The 25,080-nt window shown below is 42.2% G+C and overlaps 1 protein-coding gene across 3 annotated transcripts in view; it reads right to left on the reverse strand.

Annotated features, from left to right (window-relative positions):
* Positions 1-846: 846 nt before the first annotated feature.
* SLC24A2 (solute carrier family 24 member 2) overlaps positions 847-25,080 on the reverse strand; it is a 245,143-nt gene continuing 220,909 nt past the window's right edge. For 2 of the 3 annotated variants that reach the window (XM_040481361.1, XM_040481360.1), the window contains 4 exons: positions 23,946-24,083; positions 14,447-14,536; positions 7,725-7,891; positions 847-3,533 (listed from right to left, as the gene is read on the reverse strand). In XM_040481361.1, coding sequence (XP_040337295.1) covers positions 3,284-3,533; positions 7,725-7,891; positions 14,447-14,536; positions 23,946-24,083 — 645 coding nt within the window. In that variant the 3' untranslated portion in view covers positions 847-3,283. The remainder of the gene's footprint in view (positions 3,534-7,724; positions 7,892-14,446; positions 14,537-23,945; positions 24,084-25,080) is intronic. The other variant, XM_040481362.1, reaches the window with a different exon arrangement.

Consider the following 25,080-nt stretch of genomic DNA (forward strand, 5'->3'; position numbering starts at 1 on the left):
TACCTTGCTACAAGAAAGTAAAGAAAATCTAGGGTCTAAGTTTTTCTGTTGTGTATTCTTTGCCTCTACATCAGCATGAGGGTTATGTATGGCTGGCCATTTCCATAGGCTGTATATAACTGTATACTCTTGAGGTGGGAAAATATATGGGAAGGGAGCGTATATGTAGGTTCGCATGTACACGTGCACAGAACAAGTCTTACAAGATCAGGAAGAAATGTTCCCTTTGGGTGTTGGTGTGCATGACTTTCCTTTTCCTTCACTATGACAAACTTGATGTGCCCTGCTTTTGAATCCTGAAGATGACTGGGTCAGAGGCTGATGATGTAAATGACGACGTGACTGTGTACGTATAGATGTGGCGTAAAGACGTATTTATATAAGTATATGCACAGACATGCAGGAGAAGTGTTGGAGGTGACCTGCTCAGGAAAGTTCTTTCTCATAATTACGTTAGTGGTTTGATTGTTTTTAAAGATTCACTGCTGCATTCTATACACTGCTCTCTGGATTTGCCCTGGCCCAACACATCACCCCACAGACACATGCTTGGGTCAGGCAGTGGCAGGGGAAGGGTGCCTGCACACCAGCCAGCCAGGGAACACTGCTTGTCGTACATTGTGCTCAGTGCACATCACAGGGGTGGGAATGGGCTGGGAAGCATGGTCTTTTCAAGTGCAACTTGTCATCAATGACCACAACACCTCCTCTGGAATGGAGCCCCATACAAGTAAAATGCTCTGTGGCTGCCTGGATGGGTCTTCACTGTGAGCTGGGAATGAATGGGAGGGAGTGAGGAGGCAGGGGACATTAGTAAGTGCCGGCCCAAGAACAGGGCCGTGGTGGGTCTCCCTTGTCCTTTTTGGTTTCACATAGTTTATGTGCAGTTGAGTTACAGTCCCCTACTCAAACCTTCTTTTGAATAACAGACCAGCCAATAAAACGTAACTCACGCAAGGACCCAGTTTGCTCCCCTTCAAGTAATGCACCGGGAAACCAACCACAGTTTTGAACAAGAAGTTCACTCACCCATTCTCTTTCACCCTAAGGAAATAGCACAAATTCTTGCCTCAATACAACATCCTGCCCTTGATGAAGGAGACGCAGGTTTTTCTGACACAACTGAACACCTGACTTGGCGAAGTTGGAGAGACTCGAAGTCTCACCTCCTGTGTGGCAGCCATCTTGATTTCTTGTTTTTCTCACGTGAGCCTCCACTCAGAAGTGCTTTTCGCTTGGGGGCGAAGAGCAATGAGGGACACTGCCTGTTACTGCCACGCTCTGTGGAGTGAGCTGGGGTTCTGTGGAAGGAATACTGAGCCTGATCTGGGGCTGTCAGGTCTCCCTTCCTCTCTATTTGGTTGTGAGTTCTGCATCCTGTCTGTGTTAGGAGGTATGTGCTCACGACAGGATCATAGCAGGTATCAGGGACACGGTAAACCGGAGACAAGAACACATGTCGTGTGTAGTGTGTCCCAGCTGAGATGGAAGGTGGGTACAGAATAATGGGCCATCCTCTACTTCCTTTTTCAACTGATTATAAGGAAAGCATGACTTGGAGACATGAAAATCTATTTCTCATCGATTTCAGTTTGCCTTTTCTTCCCCCTGACGGTTTTATTTTCTATTGACACAGATCTGAGAAATCATACAAGGTATCAAACAGAATTTGGGGGCATGGAGTGAACGAAATGAAAATGTCGCGTGAATGCTGGCAAAATCAGGAGATCAAAACCTTGGAGTGACTGGCTTGAGGCCAGCATGAAGACATCTTCGGTGGACTCTCTAAGCCAGCAAGAGTCCCACGTAGGGTCTCGATGGAGGGAGAAACGCAGGTTTTGCCTGGGCTCTACCCACCCCCTCGTCCTGGCACCGCTAAACATAGGCCTCAGAAACCTTCCTCAGTGCACGGGGTGCACAGATGCCTTTCCAAACATCTCTAAGCTGCCTCAACCCAAGCACTATAGATTAGATTGTTTATTTCTATTGCAGGAATAATAATTTCTTTAGACACTGAAGCCCTTTGTGAACCGCACTGGAAGATGCTTTAAAGAACCATGCCCTTATATTCCCATTAGGTGGCAAGTTCCGTTGAGCCCCTCTACTGGATGATATTTCTTATCACCTGTCCCAGGCTCTCTTGGCAGGCATTTTGATGATATGTGAGCCCTTAGCATCAAAATACACCTAAATGACAATCACAGTTAAATCTGCCCCCCCTTTTGATGATAATGGGACATGCATTAGAACAATATAGGTTCAGTTTATATAGTCTCGTTGTCCTAGGAGAGCACTAATTTGGTTTGCAGTTACATTTTCTACTTGCATGCTGGGGCAATATATATAAAAAAATCCAAAAAACCCCAACCCTGGTAACCTCTCCCCTGCCTCCAAAGCAATATCCACCCAGTCTGGGTTTTACCTCTGTCTGTCCCAAGTGGCCCCATGGGTTTTGGTCAGCGTGCCCAGCAGGGGTGGGCAAATAGTCTTCACTGTTTGGCTGGTGGGAATGTTTTGGAGGTCTCAGCTCAGGGTCCCTACAGACCCTCTCCACCAAGCCCTCCCTCCTGCAACATATTCCTCTAAAACATCCACGTTGCCCGGCAGGATCCCAATAAGTCCAAGGTAGGCTGAAGGTCACAGCAATGATTCTATTAGTTTACCTCTTGTACTTAAGAGGTAAAGCTCAGACTGAAGGTTGATGCCCCTCTTCAAATAGGTGCTATAAATATACTAGAGCTATCCCTGAAAAGATGCATTTGTATTTATATATATGTGATGATTTTATATATATATATATATATATATATATATATATATATATATAAAATTTTTCTTTCTTTGTGTTTGTATACAGGTATGTATGACTCTATAGGTATGAAAGGAGAGGTATAATACAGGAGCAGGCGGGAGTATGTTCATGTGCATCTATTTATAATTTGTATATTTTGTATGTGTATATAGAGAGAGCCTCTGTCATTGTTTGCATCATTACAATGAATGTACCTCCGACCAGCGAGGAGTACCTGTCAGCGGTGAATCGGAGAGAAGCCCCAAAATGGACGGTTCTTGCGTGGAGCTGTTTCAGTAGGCAAGGTTGGCAGCAGCTCGTGAAATGAGTGGGCCCAGCGTAAATCCATCCATCCCCAAATCCGCTAGGGAGGGACGCTCTGAAAGGCCCACGGCTGTGTGCCAGCTGCCTCTTCTGGAGAGGTCAAGGAGCCTAGAACCCAGGGCAGGGAGGGGCCATCCACGCTGTTGGTTCAGGATATGGCTTTTCCTACTAGATGGAAACAGGGCACACAAGAATTCTGTCTTCTAGGAGGACGCTGACCACCAGGAACACAAAGTAGAGGCCGAACATGATGAAGCCCAGCACTTTGTTCATCCGCCATTTGCAGAGGGCAATGGAGAGGATGACGAAGAGCAGCATGATGAAGAGGAGGACAATGGCACAGAAGAGGCCATTGCTGCTGACAGCCACTGGTTGGAACCTGTGAATGATGGTATATAGGAGCCAGGGCAGTGGAAGCCTGTGAGGAAAGACGGGGGTAGCAGTCAGACACGCTGAAGAAGGCACAGGACACAGCATCAGCTTCCTGGAATCCATAATCTGAAAAGGGTGTCTTTTTGGGTTCACTATGCCTTGTGTGCGGTTGGCCCAGGAAATCACATAAGGAAGTCGCGTGAACTTCAGAAACCTGTATCTACTTCCTGACTGAATTAGGGAGAAGAGGGAATTTGTTCTATAGCTGAGTAAGCTCGGAGCTGTGACCACTGCGGGTGATTTCCGGATGTGATCTGAAATAATTGGGTGTTTCTTTCCCAGTTAGATTCAAATTGCTCTCAGCCCCCGAAAAGGTGGACTGGAAGATCTGTACAGGGCAGGAGAAGGAAAATACAAATGGAGAAAAGGCATAGACATCAGTGGTGAAAATGGCAACATTATTTTTAGGAATGGAGACAGAGAATAGCACTGACCCAACTGATCTAACGCAAGTGAAAAATGATACATGATACAATATAGCTGTCTGAGGTTTATTCTGGAAAAGATGGGACAACCGTTTCACTAAGAAGTGGTCTTCCTGAAATATTTGAGGAAGACGGTTTCTTACATTTGTGATGTGATTTTTAAAAAGCTGTTTTCTCCCTTGGCATTTGACTTTTCAAAATCTGGTAACATCTTTTGTTTTCTATCCAGAGTGGCAACTCTGGAAGACATCAGAAAAGCTCAATGGCCAGGTGCATCCCTGAGAGTGAGTTAGGACTCTGAGCAAGAGAAAAATGGCCGAAAACATGGGACTCATGTTGCCTGGGCCTCTCCAGGGGGCCGAGTGAGACGCAGTTTGATCCACTGAGCCTAATGATGGAACGTTGGCTGGGAAAACAAGGACCCAGCCACCCAGCTGGGTGAGGCTGCTGCAGAGCCTTAGCCTTTGGCTAAGGGAGATTCAGTTTTGGCCTGACCTCAGGGATATGGAAGAAGAGGTGAAACACAACGTTCTCCAAAGGAAGAGAAGATATCTTGAGAGAAATAATGAGATGAAAGGGGTAGTGAGTTTACACATCTGGTCTCCTCAGTTGGAGAGAGCATGTGAAGGCAGAGCCCACGAGTTGTGTAACTTTGAATACCCAGGGCCTGGCACACGCAGGCCCCCATCTGGGTACATATGTTAACCTGGGCCAAGGTGAAGTGATCGATACAACTGCCCCACAGTAGTCAGTACAGGTGGTTTGCCCACTACAGCCTGGTTTGGAGGTGCTCACTTTAGGAAGATGTCAGAAGGGGAGGGGCTCCACAGGCCAGCTCAGGGAACGTGGTGCAGTTCCAGCTTTCAGCAGGAGGGGGCAGCCCTGGCATCCTCCCGTCAGTGATGGAAAGTCAGGAAAAGTGGGAGTGGGGGTGTGTGTGTTGGGTGGAGTGCTCAAAAATGAAACCCCCCACTAGGGACTTGTCCTGGGGAGCGCTTCTCCCACCCCTGCATTCTCTTAGGAAGAAAAAGACCAAAGCCATCGTATTCTTATTAAGCGAGACATGCACACGTACAAACCCAGTTCCCGTGAAGTTGTGCTTGATGGCACTACAAACAGGTAGAAGCCCTTTGTAGTAAAAAATTACATTTTGTTCATGCCTTTTGACCTATAGATTCTATCGCCAGGGATCAAGCATAAGAAATATTTGAAAGGCAGATATAACTTCATGCAGAAAAATGATCATTTCAGTGTTGTTTTGAGGAGTGAAAAATTTAATCTCCAATAACAAAAAACTAGTTAAATAGCGAACTATTAAGCCAAGTTAATGTTATGTAGCCATTAAAAATCATACGCTTATAATGATGTAGGCAAATACTCATGAGATGATTCTACGGTTAAAATGAAGGATGCACATAAAAATAGCAATGCATTTTCAGCAATGTAAACTATATATGAACTAAAGCAGGGTGGTGAATGATCATTGATTTTTATTTATGCTCTATATGTATTTACTCAATCCTTTACCATGAGTATATATTAATATTATAAGCATAGAGAAAATGCCAATAAGACTATGAAATACCTTTTATATTCAATATATTGCTAACAAGTTCATAAATTGGTATAAAGTCTTGAGAAAGGACTTTTTTAAAAATATACATCAACAGCCATTAAAATGCTCATAATCTTTAATTCATTAATATTTCTTGAAGGAGTTTATCCTAATAAAAATAGCTAAAAGATATTTTCCACATAAAGGTCTTCATGAAAGCACCCATCATAGCAGAAAATTGGAAAAAACAAAAAATAATGGCTAAACTGAAAACCAGCAAGATGAAATATTGTGAAGTGATAAAATGTTATTTATGAGGGTTATAAAAGAACCTAGAAAAATAGCTGATTTACTAATTGAATAATAGATGCCTACTTTGTGCCAGGCATAAATGGCTTTGAAATAGAAAAACAAAAGCCCTCCAAAAGGACAAAACTGAATATTGACTTGGAAAACTTCGTGAAATATTTGGAAGGGAACATACAAAAATTAAATGTTGCTTCTGGGTAGTAGGGTTAGGGGGTATCTTGCAACCTTCATCTAACCTGTTACTATATATCCAATTTAAGAACAGTGAACAAAAAACATCTTGCAGTTCCCTAGACTACTTATTTTTCAAAAACATGACAAAAACGTCCTATAATTTTTCCCTACTTGTAAGATTTTCTCCCTTTGTACTATAGCACATCTTATTTTCCTTCTTAGAAGAGATTGACCAAGAAAACTAGTCTAAATGTGTAAGCAGCGGAACTAAGAAACACTTTCTACTAGAGACGCCCTTCCTTTAAAACATACAGCTTTTAAGGCATTCGTCACACGTTCATTCATTCAGTCTGCAAACGTCTGTCAAGGCACCATCATGCATTAGGCATCGTATTAGGCTCTGGGGAGCTGTTGCTCTTGAGCAGTTCACAGTCTAGTGGGCAGACTGATAAACGTGACTGTGACAAGAGTACGATGTTCAGAGAGTACACAGGAGCAGGAGCCCCCTGGTCAGGCCCAAGGGCATGAGGAAAGCTGAGATTGGAGTTGACATTGGTAGGGTAAGTTGGAGTTTTCCAGGCAGACAAGCAGGGACAAATCTCATGCGAGAGGGGCCTGCGAAGGAAGGAAATAATGACAGCAGAGGGCACCTTTGGAATTCAAAGGTGGTTAAGACAGGGGGAGCTCAGGGCAGGGTTTAATGCAGACAGTGTTGTGGCTGAGAGACACATTGTCCCAATCCCAGCTGTCTCACTTACTAGCTTTGTGAACTCTGTGCTTTTCAGCTGCCTGGCCTGAAAAATGGGGGATCATCATACATATGTCACAGGGTCATTGTCTGGCTTAAGTGGATAAAAATGTACTTACAGTGCACAAAGTAGACACTGAGTGAGAAACACGGGTAATGCAAAGATACAAGAGAGAATGATATTCAAGACGTTCAATGAAACAGCAGATCCATTTTAGTGAGTTTCTAAATTCAGGTGTCAAGAGCCCAGTTCTGGGAACAGAAGGAAAACACCCCAATGTCTTGCCTTCTCAGGGGTTCTCTCTCATTCAGGGTTATGCATCAGACTACTTTTACTTCTGACAAGTTAAATGACATGACAGAGATAAGAGCATCCCACCCCAATCTGATCCGCTTTAGAGATTATTCATATTGGGAACTACCATTTGCTTAACCGTAAGAACAGATCTCATCTTCTGACTTTCAAAAAACTTAGAATATCTTTATCAGCAGCATACATAAATGATAACGCCAAACCTGCCAGCATTTTCCAAAGAAGGAGATGGGGTATTTTTGCTTGTTCCAATCTGTTTTATAATCCAAATCTCATCCGAGGCTGGTGGGGACTTTAATTAGAATTAGGATATGGGAAAAAATGTAGTAAAACTGTCTCCATCATACCTGAATGCCGAATATTCATAACTTGTAGCCAACGCCGTTATATAAGCAAAATTCTTAAAGTATTTCTTACAACATCCACTTTGTACCTGGCGTGTGTTTCTGCCTATCTAGGGATAACTTATTCTTCATTAAGGTCTCTGAAAATTGAAAATGGAGTTAGTGAACTTGCATGGTACTCCCATTACTTTCTACTGGTATTGGTGAGTTTTGGGCTCAAAGATCCCGGTTTTATCTCCACAGCCTCTCAGAGAACAAAGACAGCAATAGAGCTGGTGTGTGCACCTTCATAAAACTATCTCTACTCACCCTACAGTGATGTCAAAAATGTTGCTTCCAACAGAGCTGGACACAGCCATGTCCCCAAGCCCCTTCCGGGCCACTATGACACTGGTGATAAGATCAGGGATGGAGGTTCCAGCAGCCAAGATGGTCAGGCCCATAATCTCTTCACTAATGCCAATTGTCTCGCCAACCTAAATGTAATGGCAGGGACACATGTGAGTGTCTGAAGTCACCAAACCATCAAACCCACATTTCAGTGCAACTCCCTTCTGATGAATTCCTATCCATGCTGTGCAGAGTGATGAGGTGATAAAAAAGAGTAAGCCACAATCACTGCCATAGAGGAGTTCACACTTTAATCATATTTAGACCCAAGACATCAGGAATTTTCGCACCAGGGTTAAACAGATAATCTCAAGAAAGAGCTATAGAGGGCTTGAGTGCAGTCATTACATGGTATCTAATAATTCTGTGCAAGGGAGGCAGAAGAGAGTGATAAAAGCCAACTGGCCATTGGCTCCAGAGGCCAGGGGCTGACAATGGTACCAAATCCTGTAGCGATTTGCCTTTGGATTCACAACTGAAGGTTAAGGACTGACATCCAGGGTTCCCATTTTTCTTTGACATCTCCTAGTGTCTGTAACCCACTCTTGAACACTTTCAGACTATTACTTCCATGGGAAACTTGATTTGGGGTGTTGTGGGGCTTGGTAACACACAACTGTAAATCAGGAAGGCAACTGTGGAGAAGCCATCAGTTACAGAATCAGAAGTCCAAGACCCGGCTCTGGCATTTGTTAAGAATTTAACCCATCATTAACTTAACCAATTGTATAATGTCTTCAATCCTTGCTTTCTTATGCTTAAAGCAGGGATGATAGTACCTACCTTACAAGATGGTTGGGAGGACTAAGTGATCATTTGTGGAAAATCCCTTTGCAAATAGTACATCATTACTGAAAAATGATGGGGGATGGTTATTATGTTTTATTTTGGTCTTTGCCTTTTAACACTGATGAAGTCTATTTTGGACAGTTGGTCTAGTCTCAGATGGAGGCTCCTACATCCTCTTGAGCAAATTTTTTTGCCTTCCTGGGACTTTTAAAAGCTCTATGTATTTTCTGGAGTTGGTGAACTGCAGTTCTGAAACTTTTAAGATAGTGCCTTCAGTTTGGTTTTCAATGGCCTACTCTATGACATTCATCATTTTTTGAAAAAAAATGCAGAAGGCCAGAGTAGCATGCAAGAATAAGGGTTTTTAGGGAATAGAATAAATTCATTTATTTCTTTAAAAAAATTTTTTTTTAATGTTTATTATTTATTTTTGAAAGAGAGGAAAAGACAGAGCACGAGCAGGGGGAGGGGCAGAGAGAGAGGGAGACACAGAATCTGAAGCAGGCTCCAGGCTGTCAGCACAGAGCGTGACGTGGGGCTCAAACCCATGAACTTTGAGATCATGACCTGAGCGGAAGTTGGACGTTTAACTGACTGAACCATGCAGGTGACCCTTTCTTTCTTTTTTAAAAGTTTTATTCAAATAATCTCTACATCTTGTAAGTAAGAGCTTAGTTTCCATGAACTTAAAAGCATAGTTGGGAGCTATTTTTGTTTTGGTGGTCACGCCTGCTCTAGAGCCTGGCTAGCTGAACTAGTTTATCCTGACCTCACAGAGCAAAGATTCACTGCTCTCCATCAGAAAGGAGGTTCCATGCAAGCAGAATTCTTACTTTGATCACTACGGTCTCCTTAATCCACAGAACATAGCCTGTATTTAGTAGTCTCTCAATACCTATTTGCTGAATAAATAAATCCATCTACGTACTTAGGTGATTTCCCTAGCGTGTTTTCTGCTGATTCTCCTAGAAAAAAATTAAATAAGAGTTCTACACAGGAGTGCCCTATTTGAGCAAAACTCTCCTTGGTGACCTATTTTTTGAGTTAGATCTTGAGTGAAACATTTTCAAAGACGGTGAAGATGCTGAGTCAATGGTTGTCACCCCCAATAAACAGGGTGATTCTCTGAGGGAGTTCTAAAGCAGTGGCTATTTTAAAGCCACGTTTATATTTGAAGTTTGAATGACTCCACAGGCAGAAAAAATGCAGAAACTGCAGAGGGGTGGTATGGTAGTGTGGTTAAGAGTGATGGCTTGGATGGATAGAGGGACACATGGGTGCAAATCCTAGCCTGCTGCTCCTAGTACGTGGTTGCCAACTTTCCTGAGCCTGGGTTTTTCTCACGTGTAGAATGGGGATTATAACATCCAACCCTCAGAGTCGTTGTGATGATTATATGTGATGATGCATACAGAGCAAATGGCAAGGGTCAGGTATCAAGTAAATATTCAGTAACTATCAGCTATGATAACTCAGGCACTACTCCTCTCCCTTTCCAACTTAGCCTGTAGCCATTGGGCTCTGGCTCTGGGCTCTTCAGACAGAAGCTGGTTTAGTAGGCATCAGTCCATAATGTGGGAAATCATGAGAATAATGAAGACTTTTTATTGTACGTCACACTCTTGATGAATCTGCACGGCTGTAGAAACACTTTTGCTGTCTGACAACGCGTCTTCATAGGCACATTTTAAGAACATTTCACTGACTTTGGTTTTCCATGAGCAAGAGGCAGGATGATAGGTGCGGTGCATAGATGGGACAGCACTGATCAAATTGGCATCATCAGAGAAGTTTAGAGCTAGAAAGGATATCAGCAGTCTCTTGGGAATTCCTTTGTTTTCCAATTGAAATAAACGATGGGGCCACTCAGAATCCAAATCCAGTGCTGCTCTGAACATGGCATGATGTAGTTCCTTATCTTGGTTTCAGGAGCCAATGTCACATTGGCTAAATGAGACACAGGGTCGTATTGACTCTTAGAATTAACTTCTCCTATTAGATGCAGGATGGATTTTAACCACATTTTCATCACTCAGGACATTTACTAATTTCATGATACAAAAAGAATAAAAAGTAACGAAAACTAAGGGGAAATATGCATAAAGCATTTAATGTAAGGGGCATTTATTTTTGGCTAAACAGTAGCTAAATAAAGATATTAAATAGCATTTATTGTTGGTAAGGCTGTGGATAACAAAATAGTTGAGCACCAAATGGTGTATTTGTTATCTTTATGGCTTTTATAGCTCAAAAAATTCTGTGCAAACAGCAGAATTAGAGCCAAACTTCTTAGAACAGAATGTGCTATTTTGATCAGATGTCTGGATGTCTTAAAAGAGAAAAGCATTTCTATAGGAGAAAAGACAGAGAAACTTCTCATTCATTACTAGAAAGTAAGGTTTCTCTTTATGCACTTTATATTTCTGGGCCCTTTTGGTAATACTATTCTAGGCATTGTGTTTGCATTTTTCTACAAGATTGAAAAGGAAGCAAGAGTATGGAATTAAGATAATCATTAAAAAGTTAGAAAAAGATGAAATATCTAGAAAACAAGAGAGAATAAAAACCACTCTTTTATCAGTACATTAAAGAATGAAAATAGTTACAGAATGAAAAGCCATTACATGTTATAAATGGCAAAGAGTCCTTCTAGCCTGGAAATCTGGAGGCTGAGGCTCATCTTCTACAAAGATTTCTATGCAGTTTTGGTGGCAAATGACTTTCAAAGAATGCGGAAAATCATGACTTTGGGCCACGTAGAACTTCTTTGAGGATCAACAATGTTTTGGAAATATCCTGGAAGAATAATCTGAAGTCAAACATCATAAAATAACTAGGGTAGGAATAATATAAAATATCTTGTAGGAATAATAGTGGGTATATTAGCTGACATTTCCAGCAGCTTTTTTTCAATGATGTTGTATGTACTTTTTTTTTTTTAATTAAGGTGTAATTTACATATAGTAAAGTCTAATTTTACATTCAGTAAAACTCACCCTTTAAGAATAGTTCTGTGAGTTTTTTTTAAGTTTATTTATTTATTTTGAGAGAGAGAGTGCAAATGCGAGTGGGGGAGGGGTAGAGAGAGGGAGAGAATCCCAAGCAAGCTCTGTGCTGATAGCAGGAGTTGGAAGTCCTATTTCTCCACATCCTCATCAACATATGTCTGTGTTTTTTTTTTTTTAATTTTTATTTTTTATTTAAAAAAAAAAATTTTTTTTTTTCAACGTTTATTTATTTTTGGGACAGAGAGACAGAGCATGAACGGGGGAGGGGCAGAGAGAGAGGGAGACACAGAATCGGAAACAGGCTCCAGGCTCTGAGCCATCAGCCCAGAGTCTGACGCGGAGCTCGAACTCACGGACCGCGAGATCGTGACCTGGCTGAAGTCGGATGCTTAACCGACTGCGCCACCCAGGCGCCCCTATGTCTGTGTTTTTAATTATAGCCATCCTAATGATTGTGAAGTGGTATCTTGTGTTGATTTCTAGATAACTCTATTGAGATACAATTCACATAACTTAAAACTCATCTACTTAAAGTGTGTATTCAATATCCTAGTGTATTTACAGACTTGAATAGCTATCACCATAATTTAAAATTAGAACTTTTTCATCATCCCAGGAAGAAACCCCGTACCCATTAGCGTACCCATTTCCCTCCAACCTCCCCAACCCTAGGCAACCATTAACTACTTTCCGTCTCTATAGATTTGCCTATTTCATATAAGTGGAATTATGCAACATATGATCTTTTCATACATTTCATATAAATGGAATTATACAACATGTGCTCTTTTGTGACCATCGTTTTCATTTAGCATAATATTTTAGAGGTTTATTCACATGTGGCACGTATTAATGCCTCATCCCTTTTTATTGTGGAATAGTGTTCTATTGTGTGGATAGGCCACATTGTTTGTATTCATTCATCAGTTGATGGACATTTGGGTTGTTTCCACTTTTTGGCAATTATGAATAATGCTGTTGTAAACGTGTATATAGATTTTTGTGTAGATGTTTTCATTTCTCTTGGGTACAGAGGGAGTGAAACCACTGGATCATATGATGACTCTATGTGTAACATTTTGTGGCCTGCCAAACTGTTTTCTAAAGTGGCTGCATTATTTTACATTCTTGCCATCAATATATAAGGGTCCCAATTTCTATACATCATCTCCAATACTTGTTATTATCTGTCTCTTTGATTATGTCTATCCTAGGTGAGAGTGAAGCGGCATCTCCTTGTGGTGTTGATTTGCATTTCCCTAATGAATAATGATGTCGAGCATGTTTTCTTATGCTTATTATCCATTTGCATATCTTCTTTGATGAAATATCTTTCAAATGTTTTGACCATCTTAAACATTAGGATGCCTGTAGATGCTTGCCTTTCTTTCTTTTCTTTCTTTTTTTTTTTAGTAGGCTCCATGCCCAATGTGGGGCTTGAACTCATGACCCTGAGATCAAGAGTTATATGCTCTGCCAATGAGCCAGCCAGGTGCCCCCCTGCCTTTCTATTATGGAGCTTTAAGAGATTTTTATATATCCTGGATACAAGTGCTTTATCAGATGTATATAATTTGTAAATATTTTCTCTCTGTCTGGGGTTTGTCTTTTAATTACTTAAGTGGTATTTTCTGAAAAGCATAAATTTTACTTTTGATGAAGTCTAACTAACTAGATTTTTCTTTTATGGATGTTTGGGCATTATATCACAGAACTCTTTGTCTAACCCATGGTCATGTAGATTTTCTGCTTTCTTCTAGACATTTGATAGTTTTGGCACTTGCACGTAGAACGATGATCCGCTTTGAGTTAACTTTTGAGTACGGTGTGAGGTAAAGGTCTAAGCTCATTTATTCTGGCATATCAAAAAACAATTATTTTAGCACCATTTTTGATATATCCGTGTATGTTCTCACGTTTCCTTATTTCAAATTGCTATATTTTATTTATGCTAACAAGTATAATAATTTTAAGACTGTATTAAACAAAGAATACAAGTGGGAAGTTTGAAATTTGTGTAGTTTATAATAGAGATTAAAAGCATGAGTTCTGGAGTGTCAGAGCCCTGGGTTACAATCTCAGTTCTGCTATTTACTACCTATATGATCCCGAGCTGTTTTCTTATTAGCTCTAAGCGTAACTCCTTGATCTACAAATGTGGTTAATAATAGCATCTCCTTGATAGGATTTGTGCCTATGTACAGGGTGACTGTCAAGTCACAAGGATGAAGGGATGTGAATTATCCAGCATCTGGTACACGTTCAATCAATGTTTACCCCTGTCATCTCTGAGAATGTAAAACTTTTGCATTTCATTCTTTCATATGTGTGTGACAACAAACAATTCCTGAGCGTTTATTCTTGTGATGGGCACTATAACTGGTACGGGGTTAAAAGTGGTAAAAGCAAAATGCATCATCATTATAGTGAACAGAGGTTCAAGGAAGAGACCATTTTGTCTCCAGTTCTGTTCCTACAGCCAATCGGAAAGGCTGGTGAGAGCACGAGGTGAGTGGCTGCCCAAGAGGAAGTAAGCATCACGGAGTCAGGCAAAACCTGACATTCCTCCCAGACCTGGGTAGGCCTGGATTCAGGTTGCAGGGGACAAGAAGAGATAGGGTGCCGTCTTCCACACGGCTGTCCAGGGTTCTGCTGATTTGACTCCATGCTACAGGAAAAGGCCAGGAGGGATGGGAAAGGTGAATGGAGTAAAATTCTTTTAGTCCTGGAATATGTACCTTGTCAGACACAGTACGATCTGACACTTTCCAAAAGCAAACACACTGATTAACCATTTGGCAACCACAAGAACCAGGCGGATGAGTGTTAGGATTAAGGTCTTACCTGGTGTGCCCACCACACCATCAAGTAAGAGAACACAGCAATCCAGGTGATGGAGCCGAAGAACGTGATGGGAAAGAACTTCCTTGATGACTGAAAGAGAACCAGGAAGAGGCGAGAGTGTCAGTGCCATCCAGTGAGGTGGATCTGGCAGACTAAAGCTAAGACCGCCCATGCCAGCTACTCCTCCCTCATTCCCTCCCATCTTCACAGGCTTCACAATCAAAAGGCCCTCCCTCCCAGCGTTTAGGCCGGGACACGAAGATTCTCTCTTAGGAATGTTGTTTGGAGCCAAATCATCAGCAAGCTAGTGCCTGAGATGGACGTCTCTCGAAAAGAGTGTCTGTTCCTGCTGCTGGCTGCTCAGATGCCCCCCGCCCCTGCCCTTTCCGTGGCCTGGTTTCTTAGTCTTGCTCTCAATCTCTTGACTACCCCATAGCCTTCCTTTCTCTCCTGCTCCCTTTTTCTATCTTCTGCTCAAGTTCATCAGAATCCATCAGTTGGTATTGCTTCACCCCATGTATCCTAGCAATCCATTTGCCAGAAAACCTACGTGACTAATTGCTGTTAACAAGAAGGATCCACAGATTCTAAAACAGGTTCCTCTTACAGTCCCATGAATTACTGGGAAAAGCCACAGAGAGGAAGCCATCAACATAGTTTCTATACATTCTTGACGACAGTCACCCTCCAGGATATTTGAACCACTCTTACAGACTGGAGTAACAGAGGCCCAGCACACTGCTGTCCACAGGGCTGGCAGAGTAGATTGTCCCTCCTGTTTTCCACCCCTGACTGTACTATGTCCTTTTCTTCTTTGTTCACAGGCCTTTGTGCAATCTCAGGCTTAGAGTGTGAGCACTTTTTATTTTTATGTTTTAAATTCGATGGGGTGCCTGGGTGGCGCAGTCGGTTAAGCGTCCGACTTCAGCCAGGTCACGATCTCGCGGTCCGGGAGTTCGAGCCCCGCATCGGGCTCTGGGCTGATGGCTCGGAGCCTGGAGCCTGTTTCCGATTCTGTGTCTCCCTCTCTCTCTGCCCCTCCCCCGTTCATGCTCTGTCTCTCTCTGTCCCCAAAATAAATAAAACGTTGAAAAAAAAAAATTTAAAAAAAAATTCGAGTGTAATTAACACACAGTATTATATTAGTTTCAGGTGTATAATATAATGCAATATAGTGATTCACCAATTCTGTACATTACTCAGTGCTCAGAGTGAGCATTTTTAGTTTCCTTAAAATATTAACCAAAATCAGATACTCAAAATGCAGGTTTTTTTTTGTAACCTAATCCCACTACAGGGAGATCCAGGTTTACACTGGATTGTAGTGGAGTTTTGTTGATGGCTTTTTTCTTGCAAAACTGGGGCCCTTTAAAACATGCTCAGATAGCAGAATGCGCTCAGTCTCTCACCTATTACTGCCAAACGTGTTTTATTTCAAAGCTTCCCACTTTGAGAAACAATCTCATTTTTTTGCTTTGATAATGCCATCCAATTTTGTCCAGAGAAGTGAATCCTGGAGTTGACGTGGAGGAAAGCTATCTCAATTGTCTAAAGGGCTGACCTTGGGCAGTCACATAGAACACTTTCTGCCATGGCTTTTAAGAGCTTTATTAAAAGGAAAAGATAAACTTGTACATAGTAATCTCTTGAAGATCTATAATAATAATGGACATAGTCTCTATTGCCCCAAAACAGGCTTATGTTCTCTTTACTAACTGCAAGTTTTCAATGTATGTTTTCATTATCATTCATACTGTTCTGTTAAATTTCATGACAACCATTTCTTTCTCTTAATGACTGCTGCCTTTTTGGGGCTATCTGCTAGTTTCAGTGTCTGGAAGACCAGTGGGCTTGATTAAATTGGGCTGTGGCCCCTCACCCCTTCCCTGCGTTAGAAGGAAAACATTTTGGCTAAAGACTCAGGCCCTTTCTGGGGACCTGAGCACTTTAATGGGTTATGGAAAGAAAAGTCATCAATTTTTCAAAATGGAGGTTGAGACATGCTCTTCTGAGAGCAAATTCCTTTAAAGCTGAGCATTCCGCTGGGTTTTGGAGGCCAGACTCGCCGAGCCTTGGAATTGCCAGTGCTGAGAAATCAGTTTTCCCAGCCACGGAGTTTAGCTGATTGGGGTTCCTGTTCTTTTCTTCTGGTCACAAGTCACTGTACTAGTATCCTGAGATGGTGGTTTCAGCTCCTAGGGTCAGGCTCTGTCACAGGGAAGGAAAGGGCTTTTCTTGTGGTGTTGGGCCACCCATGTGATTGGAGCAGAAGCCAGTCTGTGAGCTTGATTCTGGACATCCTATAAGGCAATGGAGTACAATCTCCATACTTAAAAAAATGTTTATTTATTTTTGATAGAGACAGAGAGAGAGAGAGAGGGAGAGAGACAGAGGCAGAGAAAGAGGGAGACAGAGGATCTGAGCAAGGCTCCACACTGAGAGTGAAGAGCCCGATGTGGGGCTCGATCTCACAAACCATGAGATCATGATCTAAGCTGAAGTTGGACACTTAACTGACTGAGCCACCCAGGCACCCCATCATCTCCATACTTTATGGTATATGTACAGGATATCTTGGGAGAGTCCTGATTTCACAGATTGCTCACTTTTTACGCCATCTCATTTATTAAGTATGTAATTATTATTTTATTTATTATACCTTTGCATGTCTGTTCATTTGATGTAATGTCACAAGTTAGAATCAAATTATCTGAACATACTTCTCATCTGAGAAATATCTTCCCTGAACCATAGAACATTCCTAGTCAAAAGGTAGCAGCTAAGGAACCAGACTAAGGAGGTAAAGGGATTAAGTTCAAACCAACATACTAAAGAAAACCTCTCTCATTTAAAATTTGATGCTTATGGTCCTTGATCAAGAGGCCAATTTGTAATTAATGGACATCTATATGTACCTAGTGTTTTATTAGGGGCTCACTGAAAATAAATTAAAAATAGTTTTTATTTGTAAGTTTCCATGTCTTCATCATAAACTAGGGGTAGGTAAAGGCCAAGTACCTACTCTGTATGCAAATCTTGAAATAGACCTGAAGTTCAAGCCTAGTCCGTCTGACTATAGCATGCCTTCCCAATATGTAGGTTATACCAACTTGTTCTTGAAGAAAAATAAGGCCAATAACGCTCAAAATATTCCCAGCTATAGACATGATGACGATCATCATAATACTAGCATGTGCTCTGAATGTCAGAAAATATAAAGAGCTTCAGGGAGATATAGACTAGCATTCCAGCTGTATGGCCATCTGCCTCACCCAACCTCCCATATTGTCTCTGATTTGGAAGCTTCAACCCTTTCATGCACCAGCAGTTTGGTTAAGTGTTTCCCAACTGTCAAGCTACCTTATAATTTCCAATCTCACAGCCCAGGTAATTCCTTCTTCTTTCATTTTTTCTGATCCACTCCCCTTATTTGGACTCAATGGTCTCATTCCAGACATCACTGCCCGGTAGCACTTGTGAAATTATTTAGTTACCAGTCTCACTGGAAGAAAGAAAATAGCCCTTGAAGCCAAGGTCTGACATGTCAATTTTTGGTTAGTAATGGTGGTTCATCCTAACATCTGCTGGGATGAACCTCATACTAATTAGCAAAAAGCAAATTGTGTCCATGTGCCAGCCATTTTGTTCCCAATGTAATGGTTTATGTGTCTAATTGACAGCTAATGTTCTCATTAGAAGCTTTTAGTACATCAGTGTGATACTTTCTTGGCTTGAAAAACGTTTCTGGACATTAGCTGATTGCACAAATTGGCCATATCCTTACTGATTTAAATTCAACAAATACTCACTTAGCATCTATTCTGTGCAAGGTTTTGGGACATAACATATCTAACAAAAGTCCCCCAGATAATCCTATTAAAGATTAAAAGTGTGTTCTCTAATTAATACGGCCAGTATTCAAATTCTTGCTCACCTATTACCAGTGATGTGACCTGAGACAAATTATTTCATCTTCAAAGCCTCAGGGGTTTTCATCTGTAAAATGGGAGGAATAAAAAATATCTAGTTGTCCTCAGGTCTTCGTGCCCATAAAGTGTCTACAAAAGTGCCTGACACATAATAAGTGCTCAGATAATCATGGTAGTGGTTATAGGATAATCTTATTCTCATTTTGGTTTTTAAGAGATGAGGAGACTGAAAGTCAGAGAGGTGAAAGTCACAGCTGAGACCTGGCCGGGAGTCTTGACTTTGCTTCTTACTTGCTGGATGTGCTTGGACAAGTTGCTAAACCTCTCTGGGTCTCAAACACTTCATTCTTGCTAGAACTGTGCATGGTGCACAGCAGACACAATAAATACTTGGTGAATGAATCAATGAATGACATAAATTGCAAAGATATAGCTGACTTCTTGGTACCTTCCCAGTTCTAATGAGTCATGTTTTGATACCTTATTTAGATCCATTCCTGTTTTGTAAGAATGCCCGTCCTAGGTCATGAGAGAATATAACTTTTGGGGTCTTTATTTCCTTTGTTATTTTCAATTTTTATCAAAGACCTGTTCCTCATCAAGATTTATATTTTAGTTCTTTTACTTTTAAAACACAGCCATTATTTTAAGAAGACTGTAACAGTGAATTAATCTGAGCTGGGAGTGTGTATAATCCAACAAACACTATCATATAATTTGCATATAAATGAGGTGGAAATAAAAACAAGTAAACAAGTGGGAGGACCGTTTACCCTGAAACTGGATGTATACTAAAAAATCATGTTTTCCTTGTAATTACTGTCAAGGTTTGGAATGTTCATCTCTATGGGTAATTCAAAAACTACTGAGGAGGGGCGCCTGGGTGGCTCAGTCGGTTAAGCGGCCGATTTCGGCTCAGGTCATGATCTCGCGGTTCGTGAGTTCAAGCCCCGCATCAGGCTCTGTGCTGATGGCTCAGAGCCTGGAGCCTGTTTTGGATTCTGTGTCTCCCTCTCTCTGACCCTCCCCATTCATGCTCTGTCTCTCTTTGTCTCAAAAATAAATAAACGTTAAAAAACAACAACAACAACAACAAAAAAACTACTGAGGAGACAGAGCCGACAGGGCCCTCTGGAGTAGCAAATGTTTATTAACTAATCATTTTCTCCTCTCTTTTTCCTCTCCCTCGTCAAGAGGCCCTTGTGGCAGTGCATGAGGACTGTGGTAGACTGCATAAGTGGCCATGACACTTTACAACTCTTTTCAAGAGGTGAGGTCTCGGGGTGCCTGGGTGGCTCAGTTGGTTAAGCGTCCAACTCTTAATTTCGGCTCAGGTCATTATCTCATGGTTCATGAGTTCGAGCCCCGCATCGGGTTCTGCACTGAAGGCGTGGAATCTGCTTGGGATTCTTTCCCTCTCTGTCTCCCTCTCTTCTCTGCCCCTCCCCCACTCTCCCTCTCTCAAAATAAATAAACTAAAAAAAAGAAAAAAAAAAAAGAGGTGAGGTCTATCTTCCCATCCTCTGAATCTGGGCTGGCCTTGATTTTCTCTGACCAAAAAATGTGATAGAAATGACAGCATGCAGATTCCAAACTAGATCTCAAGAGAACTTTGCAGCTTTCATTCTTGCTGCCCTTGGAACTTGGCCATCATGTGAACCAGCTCTGGTTAGCTTACTTAAAGATAAGATACCATGTAGTGCAGAGATGAGCTTTTGTAGCTGAGATACTCCTATACCAACAAGCCCTGAGTCATATAAGTGAGTAGGACTGTCCAGTTGAGCTCAGATCAAATGGTCAGTTCTCAGAATTCTGGACTAAAAAACTGCTTATTTTTTTTAAGCCATTAAATTTTGGGGTGGTGTGTTACACAGCAGTTGCTAACTGATACAAGATCAAGATCAAACTTAATGAAACTCTTCTGTGCTAAGCATGATCAAGAAGCTACTTCCTGGCTTTTGTATTAACTGGCATGGTTTCTTTGATTTGGCATTTTGTATATGCAAAGGATGACCATATAATTCATCTTCTAAACCAGCAGGCTTGGGGACTAAAGGAACAATTCTGGGCAAACTGGGATGTATGGTCCCCTTAAATTTGCAACACTGGCGGTGCCTAGGGGGCCTCAATAAGTTAAGCATCCAACTCTGGCTCAGGTCATGATCTCGCGGTTCACAAGTTCGAGCCCCACATCTGGTTCTGTACTGACAGCTCAGAGCTTGGAATCTGCTTCAGGTTCTGTGTGTCTCTCTCTCTGCTCGTTCCCTGCTTGCACTCTGTCTCTCTCTCAAAAATAAACATTAAACAAAATTTATAATACTGTATTGATGGTTATATCTTTACGCTTTCCTTAATCACAGAATGTCATGGTTGGCAGAGAATCTAAAGATCTTCCACCCTTTTATTTCACAGAGGAGGAGAAGTGAGGTCCAAAGTTGAGACGTGACTTCCCCAAGCTTGTGTATCTCATGAGGTATGTGGGGAAAAAAACCCCACTGTAGTCAGTATGGTAGAATGAGAACAATATTAAGTCAGGAGACTCCAGTTTGAATATAGCTCCTGTCGCTGATAGAGCTGTGCATTTGTCCTCTGTAGTTATATGCCTTGTTTCTGCTACTTAGCTTAGAAGTCCGTAAACATAGGAATTGTGAATTCTGTGTCTTTTTATCTCTTAGGGCACAAGCTTGATGCTTGGCATACAATAGTAACTCAATAAATATTTGCTGAGGAAATTTAAAAACACCCAAATGCTTCACCTCAGAGTCACATTTTTGCTTGGGAAAGCACACAGCATATGTAGAAAATGAGGAAAAAGTCCGGTCCATCCCGGGGATGGCGCTTGAGGTTGCAAGGAGCAAAAGCCCCATTGGCTATTGGGCCCCAGAGGCTGGCTCTCAAGGCGTGTGTGCAGTGAACGACCGGTCCATGGTCGTACAAAGGAAAGCATCACGTACAGCTGCATCTTCCTGCTTTGCACCCAACAGGATTATAGCATCAGCCAAAGAAGTTGTCATCCAGGTAACTACTGCCATGGTGGGGTCCTGTGTGTTTTCCAGGAGTCGCTGGTTCAGAGCTCTGATCTTCTCTAACCGCTTCCTTGTCCTTTGAGCTCCCATCACAGAGAGGATGGCCATTTTGCCAGCCCTTGCTCTAGGAGTCCCACCCAACCCGAGAGCCCAGGCCTTGATGGCTGGCACCTTCCTCCCATGCCTGCACGTTTCCCTGACTGCTCCAGTGCTCGTGTGCTGACACTCCCTTAGCAGCCAGCCAGCCCCCTCTGCTTGGGGTCACACCATCCTAGACGTACAAAGGAGAACATTTAGGAAACTGTGTCTGTCTCTCTGATTTTCCTCCCCGGGGCTGTGCAAGAGTACTGGCCCAAACAACAGAGCAATGGAAAGAGAAAGAGAGAGAGAGAGAGAGAGAGAGAGAGTGCAAGAGAGCACATGTGAGCACACACATCTTGGAAATGTCAATGTGATGGGAGCCAAGAAGAAACTCCACACATTCTAGCTATTTGGCCGTAGGTTTCCAGGATCCGAGCCTCGGCACAGAGCAGATGTTCTACACTCGCGTTGCAAATAAAGAAACCTAAATATTGCTTTCAGTAAGCCACACCTATTACATGCATCCTTTACTGGGAAAGCCTCTAATGTTGGGAGTCCTTCCATGAGGGGGTCCTTTCCTGGCCTGTCCTTGATAAGACACTGGCTCTCTCCTGGGCTGGATTATTTATAGGCCAGGCCAACGGGACAGGATTTTTGTTCTGTCTTTTTCAAGTGCGGAAAGTGGGATCACCGTGGGGCTCTTAAGACTTACGCTCCACTGTGCTGTACGTTACCACACCATCCTATTCTAAGTGCTTTCAGAAATGATGTTCTCAGATTTCCACTTTCTGGTATCATGAAATATGAGGGGGACCCCAGGCTGTGTGGTCACACAGACCTGGGTCTGAATCTCAGCTCCATCTGCTAGGAAGTGTTTAGGCATGAGTTAGTTAACTTCTTAGTGCCCAAGATTCTTTCTACTTATGCCAGTAATATGTAATATTATATACAATAAATATAAATAAAATTAACAAATAAGTGTGTGTGTGTGTGTGTGTGTATACACACCTTCCTACACTAGCTGTTTCCTGAGATTCCACAATATAGCTTATTGAAATACCTAGGGCAGTGTCTGATACATAGTAGGCACATACCTTTGTTGAATGACGTGTGTACGGCCGTAATAAAAAGTATAGCTACTTCTTCAGGTGCCTGGGTGGCTCAGTCAGCTGAGTGTCTGACTCTTGACTTCAGCTCAGGTCATGATCCCAGGGTTGGGGGATTGAGGCCAGTGTCAGGCTCACACTGGGCATGGAGCCTGCTTAAGATTCTCTCTCTCTCTCTCTCTCTCTCTCTCTCTCTCTCTCTTTCCCCCAGCCCCTCTCCTCTGCTCGCTTTCTCTCTAGAAAAAAAAAAAGCACAGCTAGTTCTTATCATTTAGTTCCTTTACCCTTTGGGGCCCTGGCCCAAGAATCCAATTTAATAGTAGGAGAAGTCTCTTTCTGATTTGATCTACATTTAGATTGTATTTTGCTGATCATAAGATGGTATTGTGTTCAATACACCTGGCACATAATAACGGTAGAAAATAATATTGCAGTAATGATAACAATACAGGATGGAGAAGATCAGACACGTAGGCATTTATGCAACATGAATGCATTTGTTCAAATTATTTTTGAATTGAATGAATAATCCATGCACACACTCAACAAAAGGTGAGTTCCCCTCCTGCCTCGAACCTTCATTTCCTCCTCTCAGAGACAATCACAACGGTGGTTTTAAAACATGGCTGCAGATTCTCTGACACTCCTCCCACCAAGGGTGTCATATGCTATATGACAATGATATATTCTAAGTAAACATTTTGTCTCCTCCCCTTTAACCAACACAATCAATGACTGCTTTGACCCGTAGAATATGGTAGGAATGACTCTCTGTGACTTCTGAGACTAGGTCATCAGAGACCACACAGCTTCTGCTTTCTGCTGTTGGGACAATCCTTCTTGGAGCCCTGATCTCTCATCTAACACATCTGACTATCCTGAGGTCACCATGGTGTGAAGAAGCCCAAGTCACGTGGAGAAGCCACATTTAGGTTCTCCCATAGACCACTGCAGCTGAGCCCAGCCCTTCAATCCTCTCTGCCTAGGGACCAGAAACATCAGCCAAGAAACTTCCAGATGAGTCCATCTCACAGCCATTCAAGTCTTCCCATCTGAAGCCCCAAACGTGGAGCAGAGACATGCCATCTCCAGTGCACCCTATTTGAACTCCTGGTCTGCAGGATCCACAAGCAGAATAAACCACTAAGTTTTAGGGTGGTTTGTTACATAAATTCGATAACTTGAGCAATCACTCTTATTGTGCCTCTGTCTGGAGAAATTTTAGACATATATAAGCATACACGTGTATATATGTCACCCCTCCTTTTCCTTTTAAGGCAAATAGAAGCAGACTATCACACTGCTATGTACCGTGCTTTTCACAAGGAGTTGGTGAAACAAACGGTGCTTTACTCACAGGTTTGCGGACGTCAGGCAAGGTGATCCAGAGAGGAAACACTATGGGTAAAACAATCAGGAATGTGACTTGCTTGCGGGGGTTGGTAGGCCAGGCCAGGCTGAGAGGCTGGTCCTCCTCTTCACCCGTCTCTGTGGTCTGTTGTAGAAAAACGGACATGAAAGAAGAAACAAATAAAAAAGACGACAACGTCCACAGGCCACAAGAGCCCAGGGACAAACAATACATTGCACAGCCATGGGAACTTAGGAACTTCCTTTTCTCTCCCTGAACGCTCCTCAGCTTCTCACTTAAGTGAACTGATCATTCAACTGCAGTGGGTGACATCTACGATCCATGAACTTTGTACGAGAAACCGTATCTGTAGAGCAAAAGACCCCCAATGCCCACCTTCTCCTCTTTCCCTTCCCCCTGAAGACAAAGCTATAGGTTTCATTATGGGAATCCTTGGGAAGGATTTTTTTAATTAAAAATTAAACAAAAATTACACATATATATCTTTTTTACTAACAAATTTATGTATTTTTAGAGCGGTGATTTTGAGCAGGCAAATGAAAGTAACCGTAGAAACAATTCAGTAACAATACTCAACTCCCTTCTCAGGCCCTGGAATAGTCAAGCTCATGGATTACTGTGTGGTGGTGAATTTTTAATCTGCACAATTATCTTGTTAAATTCTAAACCATTTTACTTCCAGCCAAAGGCTTATTATACAAACATATGTCCCATTCTCAGAGAAACAGACTATGGGAGTAGAGTAAGACACTGAACCCGTGAGTGTCAGCTGCACAGGACCTCAGAGTCAGGGCTCAACTTCAGAGTTTCTGACTTGGCAGCAAGTGGCCAAGGTTTTATGTGCCACCTGCTGAAGTCAGCAGCTTCTGACGTCCCAGAGCTAGAAGAGACAGAAGGTGGCTCCGGGCCTGGCAGGCTGACCATCAGCCTGTCAGATGGGCCCTCCGAGCCTTCAAAACAGCACTGCAGACAGTATTAATCACTCCCTTCCCTGCTTGTTTAAAAATAAAAGTGCAGCAGGACGATCAAGCATCAGATCTAAAAATATCAACAGGAACTTTTCCACGGATGCTTCCTTTTGAGACCATATAAATAACCCGCACAGGCTTCGTGAAGCTCC

The sequence above is a fragment of the Herpailurus yagouaroundi genome, unplaced genomic scaffold (genome assembly GCF_014898765.1).
Source record: "Herpailurus yagouaroundi ecotype Mexico unplaced genomic scaffold, PumYag 160, whole genome shotgun sequence".
Lineage (NCBI taxonomy): Eukaryota > Metazoa > Chordata > Mammalia > Carnivora > Felidae > Herpailurus > Herpailurus yagouaroundi.